The sequence below is a fragment of the Oryzias latipes genome, chromosome 8 (genome assembly GCF_053564925.1).
Source record: "Oryzias latipes strain Hd-rR chromosome 8, Olatipes_Hd-rR_3.1".
In the NCBI taxonomy this organism is placed as follows: Eukaryota; Metazoa; Chordata; class Actinopteri; order Beloniformes; family Adrianichthyidae; genus Oryzias; species Oryzias latipes.
Genome location: NC_136244.1, coordinates 15,982,409 through 15,994,813, shown reverse-complemented (window position 1 = coordinate 15,994,813; position 12,405 = coordinate 15,982,409). Strand labels below are relative to the sequence as shown.

The following is a 12,405-nucleotide window of genomic DNA, read 5'->3' as shown; positions in this document are numbered from 1 at the left end:
GACTATAAATTGTAATTGTACGAAGTGTCAGATATTTTTTATATTTTTAATTATGTACTTTTAGTTTTGCACTTCCTCCTTGAGAAGTTGGGAGGATTTTCGGCTTTAGTAGAGTCCTTCTAGGTCACATAAGCATGCCAGGCTGCATGTGTGGAATAATTATGATTTTTTTATATCAATCTACGGAGCTTTATCAAATCAAATCAGGGGCCACATATGCTGATAACAGGAGCTGTGAAATGAGGCATGCTGTCAGAATTCAGACAAGCTGAAGTGTGAAACAACACCAACAGGGCTTCAACACTGGTGGGTGTCAGGGCTACTGCATACGTAAACCAGGAAAAATAAAACTACCTTTAAAAGTCTGCACTTTAGAAGAAAACAAAAATTTCTAGTAAAGGTGTACTGTAGAAAAGCGGACTATTTTCTTTGAGAGTCAGTGGATGTCCACCTCCGCCAAGCGAGGAGAGCAGATGATGTGAGTTGACATGTCCCTGTGAGATAACTGACAAATGGAGAAAGACGAGTGCTGACATAGCAACAGGAGTGAAAGGACGACTAGTGTGTAGGCCACCTTCACCATGGAGACATCTCCTCCAAGCGGTGATTCCCTCATTTCAAGAAGACTTGTCATCAGGCCCCTCTTCACGCTCTACACTAAATTTGCAGGAATGCCAAGAAGTGCAAGAGAAGAAGGTAATTCTCTTACAACCAGGTGTAAGCACCAAAGCACAGAGACCACAACTATCTTCTGTGTTTATCAGATCCAAACTACCCACTCTTTGTGTTTAAATGTCAGCAGACACAGCGCATGGCAAATGAGCTTTTAGACTGACACACAAGACATTTTCCACTAAGTTAAGTGCTGGAGAAGACAAATTGCCATATAACAGTAGACTGTAATATTTGTAAATAAAAATCCTGTTCACTAAAAAAAATTGACCAGATTAAATTTTCTTCCATTTTTATGTTAATTCTGCAGTTTTAAGATTTTACGTTAAAAAGTTATTTTAACTACGTTTTTATTGTAACATGTATCGTAACGTTTCTTATTTTTTACATTTTTTATTAAGTAATTTTTAAAATAAAATATGTCCAAATGGAAGTTCGTCTAGTTACATTGCTCAGCTTGGAATAGTTACTATAGCTTCCTAACTGGCTGAACTCTGAAGTCATTAATTTCAAAATCTTTTGTTAAATTAATGACTTCAGAGTTAAGCCAGTTAGGTGTAAAAGCTTATAAAGTTATGTGAACCTGTACACTGTTTTATTTTCTACATGAATTAATATAATAAAATTGACGTAATTTGTCAAAAGCAAATGGAGATAAATTTACATTTTTCTCCACACATTTACCAGTTTCAACCAGCAGAGTGCAGTGTAGTTTTCTCTGTGTCAACAAGCAGAGGTTTTTTTTTGTTCAATGTTCCTGACTGTGTTGATTTAACCTCAAAGGTGGCTCCTTAGATACTCACAGTTTTCATCAATGTTTATTTCTTTTCTTCTCAAAACACACACACATATGTAATAAAGAATAAAGACCATCCCACGTTCTAATCGGAAGCCTTGTCTCTGCTGGTTCTGGGCATCGTTTTCGGGCATTAGTCACTGCCATAGCAACGCTGACACCAAACAACGCCAAAGAAAACTTCAACAACCATTAAAGAGGTATATGACAGGGAAGCCCTCACACAAGCAGAGGAAGATCAATACACAATGTATTGTCCTTTGAGCATGCAACTGGGTTCTGGGTCTATCTCTTTTACACACACAAACAGACACACACAGGAACACAATGAAGCATAATCATCAAGGACTGTCTCTGATGTCGGTTGTTGCTTAGATACAAGAAGACCTGCCTGCTGTACGTGTCCTCCCTTCCACCATCCTTGTGAGGTAACTGCTAATGAAATTAGTGTGTGCATGTTTTGTCTTTTTAGTGCTTGTTTTGGGAAAAGCAGGCGTGAGGCTGAAATCAGAATCAGATGTGCTTTTGTAATGTTCCTAAATTAAATATGACATGAGAAAAAGTTGATGTACAACCAGTTGATATACAGTGCAAGTGTTTGCAAACACTAGAGCAATTAAATCCCCAGTAAATCTTGGTATAATCCGCTGTGGGCGACATAATCGACCAAAGACGTCCACAAATACGTATCAAATTTTCTTCTTTAAACCCCCCCTGCATGTATCTGTTAATTCATGCATCCAGACAGAGACGCCGCCGAATAAAATGTGCCAAATTCCAGATCATTTGGATGGCTGGATGAGTGCAAAAGGGCTGCAATGAGCCAGCAGGGTAACCCCCCCCCCTAAAAAAAGTATTTGAAATTCAAATGTGGAGTTGCATAATGAAGCCATGTGTCGCCAGCGACTGCCTAATAATCTGGAGGGAAAAGTGAACTGCCAAACGGGAGCTGGATAGATCCCTGCAGCTCAACGTCACAGATCAAAGCAGCCCAATCTCCATCACTCTCTCGCGCACATGCCAGTGAAGCAAAATACCAAGATTTCACAGATTTGGATTAAAATATATATACATATATATATATATATATATATTTACACACCAAATGGCGAAACATTTATATATATATATATATATATATATATATATATATATATATATATATTTACACACCAAATGGCGAAACATTTAATTATTTTAAAATCTAAAAAAGTAAACTGCTTGTTCAGAATATCTCACTCCCACCATAAGTCATGTAGAAATGTTAAATGGCAACATTGGGCATGTCAACTTTTTAAAAACCTTTCAAAATAAAATAGCTATTTTTTCATCTTTTATGCTTTTACTCCTTCTTCTGATAAAACAGGTCTTGAAGTCAAAATCAGGCTCTAATCAGCTAATTTACAAAATAAATGTCTACTTTGTTTATTAAAAAATATATAAAGTTTATAATATAACCTCTAAAAACAATATTTTATTCATCTGCCTATATTTGAAAACTCCACATGTGCTGAGGCAGATGAAATTACAAACACTTCTGTTAAAATCCTGCTGTCAACTCAGAGTAGAGACCTTTACAGGAATGGAAAAATATAAGCACACTTTTATGCATCACACAAACTAGAGTTTTGTCTTTTTTATGAGAGAAAAAGCAAAAAACAATCCAATGCCTCTATATTTTTATACAGATGTTTCTTTAGTGCCTTTGCAGGAGAAAGGGTAGTTTTGTTCCAATGTGCATTAGACCTGAACATGTCTGCAGTGGGAACATCAACTGATGCTCTCTTGATGTGTTTAGGTCAATGTAGGCAGGTCATTGAGGGATGGCTCAGTAAAATTTCCAGTTTAAAACATCTTTATTATCACTATAAGAAAAATGCAAGTATAAGAAAGGATGAGTTGGAGACAGAAAGTCAGATTGGAGGAAAAAAAAGTTAAGGTAGACGGAAATGGACAAAACCCAGCATGAGCAAGGAGACAGGAACTTATCAAGGAAAGCAATGAGATGAGGCGAGGTAACGTCTCAGAGGAAAAGACAGGAGAAAAAGTCGATAGTAGAAAAAGGAGTAGACCGAGGGAAAAAAAACACAGGGAAGGAGGGTTTGCAGAGACAGAGCTGGAGGAGATGTGTCTGTTTTCTTGGCCGGAAAGATTTAATCAACTTCATGTCAGTGCGGTGAACCACAAAGCCTGCCACTTGTCTGTAGGTGCCAGAGGGAAGCTGGAGAACAAGCTGTGGTTTCACTGTTCACATGGCTGCCATTACAAAGCAGGAACAAAGAAAAGTCCTGTCCAACACATGTTCCTTCAATATTTGGTCCCTCCTGTCTTCTTCTCAGGTATTTATGGAAAACTGTCAGTTTCTTCATTTCAGTCTTTGGGAAAGAAACTACATTTATGAACAATAGTAAAGTTTGTGGTAGAAAAACTTAGCTTAACACTCTTAGGATTCATCATTTGATTTTGCCCACATTGAAAGACCTTGCACTGATTTGGAGTGGGTGCCCACTTTGTACTACGACACCTAAAATAAGGGAGGACATGTTTGCCATTGCATCAGGGTTGGCAGAGCTGCAGTTAGGATTTTAAGAGGAAGTTTAGTGATGACAGTGTACAATGACTCATTGATAAAAAGCTGTTTCCCTCTCACTAGCAGTTCTTTGGTTTCGAGAGCTCTCTTTGGCCAAGGTCACTCATTTTGTCTTCACAGTTTGGATGCTGTTACTGGCTGAAAGTGTGGATTTTATCTTTCTCGGATGAAAAATAGGCTGCAGTTGTAGTCAATTCAATTGTTAGTTAGGAGCAAATTTGTAAATGTCAAAAATATATAAAAATATATAAAAACAACAACTAAAATGTATTATTATAATTAAATTATAATTGAATATTATAATTAAATTTATTTTGTACAGGAGACTATAACAATTACAGTTTATTCCCATTAAAAAGTTTTAATAAAAGGTGCCACAATTTTGAAAATGGCTAATGATGTCCATCTTGTTGCCGTCCAAATTTCTGCAGAAAGTATGTCATAGAAGTTTTTGGGGATTTCGGCTAAAAATGGCATAATCACAATTAAAAGACCACTGGCAACACTTTTAAAAAAGCTCAAAAGATGATCGCAGTGGGACTTTAATCTGCTTTTTTCTACTGCAGTTACACAGAAAACTGTGTATCTAACATGTCAGGCCTGTAAGTACACCTGCACCATGAACAGAGCAACGCTGTGGCATGTGCAAGCCTTAAACTGAAGGCAACACCAAGCAGTAGGCAGAGACGGTGCATTAATTTAACATGGCAACACTGTGAAAGTGAGCCAGCTCATCTTCACTTGCGCCTGTTTCCTAAAATCAGGTAACCATGTCAACAAATCCCACGCTGTCATCCTCCCAGTTAATAGTCTGCTGAGCTTTCTCATCACCGCCATCAGACAAATCTTTAGACGGTTGCAAGCAGCGGAGACATAAAAGGGGACATGTGACTGTCAATGTGGAGCAGGGAATCAAAGACTGTTGAGCTGACAAAAGATTTGGAAAATTTGTACAGCACAGGAAATACATGAGAAGGAGCTGAAAAGCAACAGCAAATGGTAAAAGCATTATATATTCAAGTCAATCACTTTTCACTCCACCCCCACTTTAGCTGGAGGTCATTTGTGTCTGATCCACATTTAGCAGCTATTTATTGAACTCTGGTACAATACTCCCTAAACGCCATTGTCTCACCATGCTGGTGTGTGAAAGTACACAAGTGTGACAGAGGCAAAAGTTGTGGAAGTGACACAACTTCATCTCCGCAATGAAGAGCTCTTCACTTCAGGAGCTGCTCTTGACAGATGTGATAATTCACAAGCGTTAGAAACACAAATACATTTTTCTTTTGCACCCAATAGAAACACAATATTGTCCATGTGTTTGTCTGGAGAGTTAGGCCACTCTTTTACTTTGTTCCAAATATATTTAGTCCCTTTCTAACCTGTGGACGACATTACAAACACGCAATTAATTGCATTAAAGACCCACTCTAATGTAAATCCTGTTTTTACATTAGAGGACATATTTTAAGAAAATTAAGCTTAAAATTGCATTTCTGAATGGTTTTATATTGAAATTGTTGTATATCTGGAGCAGACGAAAAAACGTAGTTTGAAAAGACTTGTAGTTGTGACATAGAAACTACAATGGGCAAGTCGCATGCTCTTTGTTGGGCTCCATTCTGATGCATACACTTGTAGAAGACTAGATCCATGTACGTCTTTGTTTTATCTCGAATGAGCTGCAGCTGGCTCAAAACTGTATGGCTAGATAACTCCGATATTGCTCGCCATTTTTGTTGCACCTGTAATGTTCAGTTGGGGTTGTGAGGGTCTGTAAGCTAGCAGGTGAGCAGATGGATGACGGGAAGTGGGGAGAAGGCTTACTCCGCCCCAACAAGTTCGCCACAAATAAGAGTTTTCCAAACAGCTTTTACATTTTTATGTAAACACTTTTCAGAATCATTCTGTAAACACATTTTTTGTCATTTTTTATTCGGATTAGGCATTTATTCAGATTATTTTTGTCTATGTAACCGCAGCTAATATTTGTTAAGTCTCTTTTAAGCTATAAGTGCAAAACAGTAAAAATTAATAGTTCTTGATGAGGAATGCTGATTTAAAAAGATGGACACTTTAAATTGTTTTTCTTTTCTTTTTTTCCCAATTAGCTTTTTTGAAAACAGACAAATTTACACCCGAAATTATCAAGAAAGCACCACATTGATTCCTCCAAAGACGCTTTACTGGTGTACGCTGTGGACAAGGGATTTTATTTGTCAAAGGTTACAAAATGTTTCAGTCAAAACTCAGTGGCAAACCCTTTTTTGTAAAATAAAAAACGAGCCTTACTACTCTAATTGCTCTCACCATGGAACCTTTATTTTGTTATTCTCTAAAATAGAAAACTACGGAGCCCCTAAAGGGCCATTGATAGGAAAAAAAATGGAGGAAAAAAATTTTTTTTTTGAAGTAAAAAATTTTTTTTGAAGTAAAAAAAAAAAAAAAAAAAACTAACTGGTGCGCACCAGTTAGTTTCAGGTGCGCACCAGTTAGTTTCAGGTGCGCACCAGTTAGTTTCAGGTGCGCACCAGTTAGTTTCAGGTGCGCACCAGTTAGTATCAGGTGCGCACCAGTTAGTTTCAGGTGCGCACCAGTTAGTTTCAGGTGCGCACCAGTTAGTTTCAGGTGCGCACCAGTTAGTTTCAGGTGCGCACCAGTTAGTTTCAGGTGCGCACCAGTTAGTATCTGGTGCGCACCAGTTAGTATCAGAAGATATCAGATAGTTGACCTACTTGCTCATTGTGCACCAAGTAGCTACAGTTGTCTTGAGAATGGCTAAAGTTGAGGATATGGACCTTGTAAACTTTCTGAAAACAAGAAATATTACTGACAATGTCATAATGTCACCTGAAACTAACTGGTGCGCACCTGATACTAACTGGTGTGCACCTGATACTAACTGGTGCGCACCTGATACTAACTGGTGCGCACCTGAAACTAACTGGTGCGCACCTGAAACTAACTGGTGCGCACCTGATACTAACTGGTGCGCACCAATAATTTTTTTTTTCCTTTTTACTTCAAAAAAAATATTTTACTCCCAAAAAATTTTTTTTTACTTGAAAAAAAAATTTTTTTCCTCCAGTTTTTTTTTTTTTCATCAATGGCCCTTTAGGGGCTCCGTAGAAAACAACATTTAAATGCTAAAAGTTTGTTTGCAACCAAATTTAAAACGTTTGCCTCCAGTTTTGGCACAAAAACAAAAGAGGGAATTAAATGAATAATTCAAAAACACACATCTGAGTTCCTTCCAGCGGCTCAAAGTTCCAAACATGAATAAACTAGATATTTCTTCCTGTTTTCTCATAGTCACATCTGGGAGCCGCCTGCAAATGTCACTCTGAGACTGAGCAGCTTCATGTGGTGGAGCTATTCATAGGCGGTGATTAAAACTAACCTGTAATGTGTAGCTTGTCCCCGCTGACCTCGATCTTGAGGAAAACACGCCCCCGGCGCTCCGTGTGGTCCATCCCGCACAGGCTGGGCACATTGACCACGCATTGCTTATGCACGTTCATGTCGCAGGCTTACGGGAGACAAAACAAAAGAAAACAACTTTGACTGAGAGTGTTCTCAGACTCTGAATTAAAATCATTATTTTGATAATAATCAGGATTTTATAAAAAAAAAAAAAACGAATAATAATAATACCCCAATAAAAATTGAATACTAACTAGCAGCAAATAAAGTTGACAAAAATAGTATTAAGATTTAAAAAAATATCAAGCAGGAAAAAATTATAAAAACTGACTATTTAAAACAGTAATCTTCAGCCTACAGTTAGGTTGAAGGATTTGTGTATTTTTTTGGGATCTACTGATGCTTTGGTCTTTGCTTTGATATGCAAAATGACTATCATTCTTCTCTCAGGTTTTTCATTATCGTTCAGAATTATTCTCATCGAGATGCAGTAAAATGTCTGTCTAAGCAATTTCTAGAAATTTTCTTTTCGGTGAGGTTGTATTTTGGAGATTTTCTTTGAAAGAGTACTTTTTAGCTTTTTGACATGAGACAGTGATCTTTCTAACCTCCTTCTTACTTCCTCCTCTATCCTTCCATGCATTTATTTCATTTTTTCCCCTCTTTGTCCTCCTGTCAGGTTTGTCAGGTGACATTCAGGGAGAAGAAAGAAATGAGACAAGACATAAGAGAAGAAGTCCATAATAGTGACAGTCTCCTCACATTTATGTGTTCTCATGCCCTGCCACCTCATACCATCTGTGATTAGGACACCATCAGAGCCCCATAGTTGGATGAACTGAGAGATGAAAGGCAAGTGATGGATGGTGATTATGCAGACTGAAAAGTAGATGGCAAAAATGAAATATTGATGCAGAGTCATGAAAAAAATGTCACTTCAAATGAGGGGAAATTACAAAGCAGTGTGGGAAAAAACACCAAAAGAAATTAGTGGAAAGTTTAAATAGAAGTGAGGTTTGAAAGAATGGGAACAGAGAAAAAAATCTGCATAGCAGTGAATTCTTCTTGGGTTGCAGACTGTAGAACATTACTGGGCTATTCCCATCTGTTCTCATTAAGACAGGCTCTGGGAAACCAGCACAGCACATTTGACACAGGTGCACTTGCACCGACACAGAGGAAGTGATACTCACTGTCACATTTCATCCCTTGGTGGATGAGTCCGTATAATAGAGATCCACAGTGGTCACAGAAGGTAGGGCTGCCATATGTGTGAATCTTGAACTTGTGCTTGCTTCTGGGGTCCTGAGAAGTAATGAGAAAAGATGTTATAAAACTAATGAACATGTATGTCAAACGTGCGCACATTTAAGATCCAATAATTAAGACGAAAATGTCAGAAGTTCTTACTGCCATGGTAAGTGTGATTAAAAGCTACAACTTTAAAAGGGGAAAAAACAGCATTATTTTGTGGAAATGTCTGTCTTAAAAGCCTCATTTAAGCTATGTTCGAACGTAATGCATGTTCAAGCAACCACTTTCAATGAAAGGTCTGTGTAAACACAAGTAAATGCATGTTTCGGGTTTCCGTGTTGTAGCTGTGCACATTTTTAAGACCGCTTTCAAGCTCCAGGTACAAACGTGCAGTCATTGAATCGCTAACCAAGTCGAACTCCGACCAATCAGGGACTGGAGTTTGGTAGTGACGTGTATAATGATCTTTTTAAATCAACGAAGTGCGAACTGTTTGAAATATGATCATGGAGGAGTATTATATGACACCAAGTATTTCACATAGAATAGAGCTGTCTATTCATCTACTGTCTATTCATCTACTTCTACTCTCCTTCTCTCCTCTATTCTTGATCATTATTTATCAATTAGCTCTCCATGCCTCTGTTTGGTGCAGTGCGATTCATGTACTGTCCCTCTTTCCCACCCCTCTCCTGGGCTCGCCTCTACTACTGCTCCTACACCTGGCTGTGAATCCTGTCTCCGGTTCGTCTCGCGCCCCCAGCCATCCCCCAACTTTATCTGGATGAAGATCATTTGCTGGACTTTAAATATGTAGTTGTAGAGTTAGATAAGCTAATTCTCTCTAGGAGTTCTGGTACATCGCCCGTCCGTCCTGGGGGAGAATCCCTCCTTTATGTGGACACCCCTGAGGTTTCTTCATTTTTTCCAGATTAAGTTTTTTTAGGAGTTTTTCCTTACCGCGAAGGAGGGTCTAAGGGCAAGGATGCCAGTTTAATTTAGTCTGTTTAGTTAAAGTTAATATTATCCTATTGAATTCTATGCATTTATGATCCTTTTTGATTGTATGTTTACCTTACAATTACCAGCACGAAGCCCACTGAGACGACTGTTGTTGTGAATTTGAGCTATATAAATAAAATTGAATTGAAAGAAAAATTCTGGAGCAAAATTCCCGAGATTTGCACCATTTAGATGTTTCCCACCAAGCCTCTTTCAGCTGTAGGTGGTGACAGTCAAGTGTGAACACCACATGCTAAACACACATTAAAGAATGTGCGTTTAGCGCATTCTTGAACACGTGTCACATGGCTGGTGTAAACGTAGCTTGAGATGAAAAATAGGAAATAGGAAATTGCAATATCAGTGGACTATATGCTGTGTTACAGACAGGAGAACAATAATTTGACTTCCTGATTGAAGCTGAGTTAAAAACAAAATAAAGTGGAACCAGGAATAAATAACTGTGGAACTTATACAAAACTTTTTAAAATGGGCCAATTTGACCAAAAACAAAAAAAAAACATTAACATACTCACAGTCTTGTATTAAATAACTTTCCACCACTTTGATTTATATTTGTGTTAACTCAACCAATTTTTGTGATCAATCTGGACATGTTGCAAGAAGGGATGTGAGCTCAAATGACAGTCAAATACCAACAGTCTGACAGAACATGTTGCACAACTTTCCAGCTTATGTGTCCCACTTATTTACTAAATTAAGAAAGACGGGGGTTACTAGAAACTATCAATGGTCAACATGGTACCAAATGACCAAAATATGGATTATACTTGTTTTGGAGGTAGTATGATCTATGCATTTCATTCATAAATTATGTAAAAAGCAACTTTAAAAGTGACACTGGTGACAAAAAGGATATGGTTATTGAAAACTGTTCAATGCACACACATGGTAGAATCATCTGCTGTGAAATGAGCCAATTAAAATGGACATGTTTATTTTTTATGATTGGATTCATGTTTTTTTTTTTAGTTGACATTGCAATAGAAAAAGGTAAGCTGATTCTTCCATTTACCACAAAGCAAACATTGGTGTAATTAAAGCCCTGCAAATGAGTGTGGATAAACCCCATCAGTGTCACCTTCATCAAGCATTACCGCAGCATGGGTAATTATACAGGCCACTGACTGAGTTTGAGGGCCCACGTTGTGGTCTTTTCTCATAAACACGCTAAATTAAGGAATCAACACAATTTCAAAGACTGGGAGAGAGGTGGATGGAGAACCTGCAGATAAAGAGGAAGGCTTGTTGAGAAGCTGTTTGTGACTAGAAGGGCAATGAGTCAGGGACACAAGAGTCCCAGAATAGTCTAATCTTTTCTTTTTTTTAGATTTTAATGGAAAGAAGCAGGAAAAGTCCTGACCGAAAACTCAAGGGTCTTATGGATAAATTTGACTTTATGATGGGAATGTCGGCCCTAATCAACATTCCTATCATAGACTTACTAATTGAAATCAACAGGAACTAAAGCAACAGCAGTGATCTCAGATTTAATCAGTGTCAGTTTTTTTATCACTTTTCAAGTTTAAGGTCTCAGAAAGGTAACTCCCATCCCCCACCCCCCAATGACTTTTTGACTCAGTGCTGGTGAAGAAAGCAAAAAAAGTAAGGAAATATTGAATCAGGAGCTAACAAATAAATACTGTTTAAAAACGCTTGTAGTTGTGACATGTGAGCTACAATTCACAGGCCACAAGCTCCTCGCTCTGCTCCATTGTGATGCATCCACATGTACACAAATAGATCCATGTACGTCTTTGTTTTTCTTGTCCAAGCTGACATCTGGCTCAAAACTGTTCGGCTGGACAGCTCATTTATTGCTTGCTATGTTGTTACACCTGTAATGTGTCAGGAGTTAGAGCTCTGTCTCCCCCTATGGTCACCAGTGGAAACCATCTCCAGAGTTCTAACCATACTACAACTCCCAGCAACACTAGCGCACACTTCCTGAATGCCACACACCTGACTCTCATGTACGTTCACTCACAGTCTACTTCAGCCCTGCACTGAGCCTCACTCAGTGTGAAGTATTGTTTGTGCCACTTTGCCTTCATTACCCAGCATTGTATCTGGATCTGATCTTCTCTTTCCTGACCCTGTTTCTGACTTAGTTTGCCTGCCGCCTGCCCCAACTCTCGCCTGGATCCTGACTACCCTGTCTCTTCTCTGATGCTCTCATGCCTGTTATTGACCCGTTCCTGCCTGACCCTGATTTAGCTTTGTGGACTTTTAGCTCAGCTAATAATCCTGTTGCACTTGGAACCAGCCGTCTGCCTGTTCTCGTGACATAATGTTATGTTGGGGTTGTGAAGGCCCGGAAGATAGCGGGAGAGCAGATGGATGACGGGAAGTGGGGAGGGCTTACTCCTCGCCAACAAACCCCTCCTCAACTAAGAGGCAGATTTCTTATGAACTACTGCCGTTCTGCAGAAATTACGATTTAGTAAACCTATGGACATGGAAGATAAACATTCATTTCTCTACAGTAACAACATTCTTTATTCATAAGAAAGCAGGACATAGTAATAGAAAACCTTTTAAATGTTCCCAAAACTTTGTTTTATATTTAGAATTGAAATAATGTAAATATAAATCTTATTTGTCACTGAGATAAAACAGCTATTAATGGGTTGTTTAGTAAAAT

At 38.3% G+C, this 12,405-nt stretch overlaps 1 protein-coding gene across 4 annotated transcripts in view; it reads right to left on the bottom strand.

Moving 5' to 3' along the window:
- prkcab (protein kinase C, alpha, b) overlaps nt 1–12,405 on the bottom strand; it is a 111,389-nt gene that overhangs the window by 15,956 nt on the left and 83,028 nt on the right. For all 4 annotated transcript variants that reach the window (XM_011478214.4, XM_004071449.5, XM_078951581.1 and 1 more), the window contains 2 exons: nt 8,678–8,789; nt 7,462–7,590 (listed from right to left, as the gene is read on the bottom strand). In XM_011478214.4, the coding sequence (XP_011476516.1) occupies nt 7,462–7,590; nt 8,678–8,789 (241 nt within the window). The remainder of the gene's footprint in view (nt 1–7,461; nt 7,591–8,677; nt 8,790–12,405) is intronic.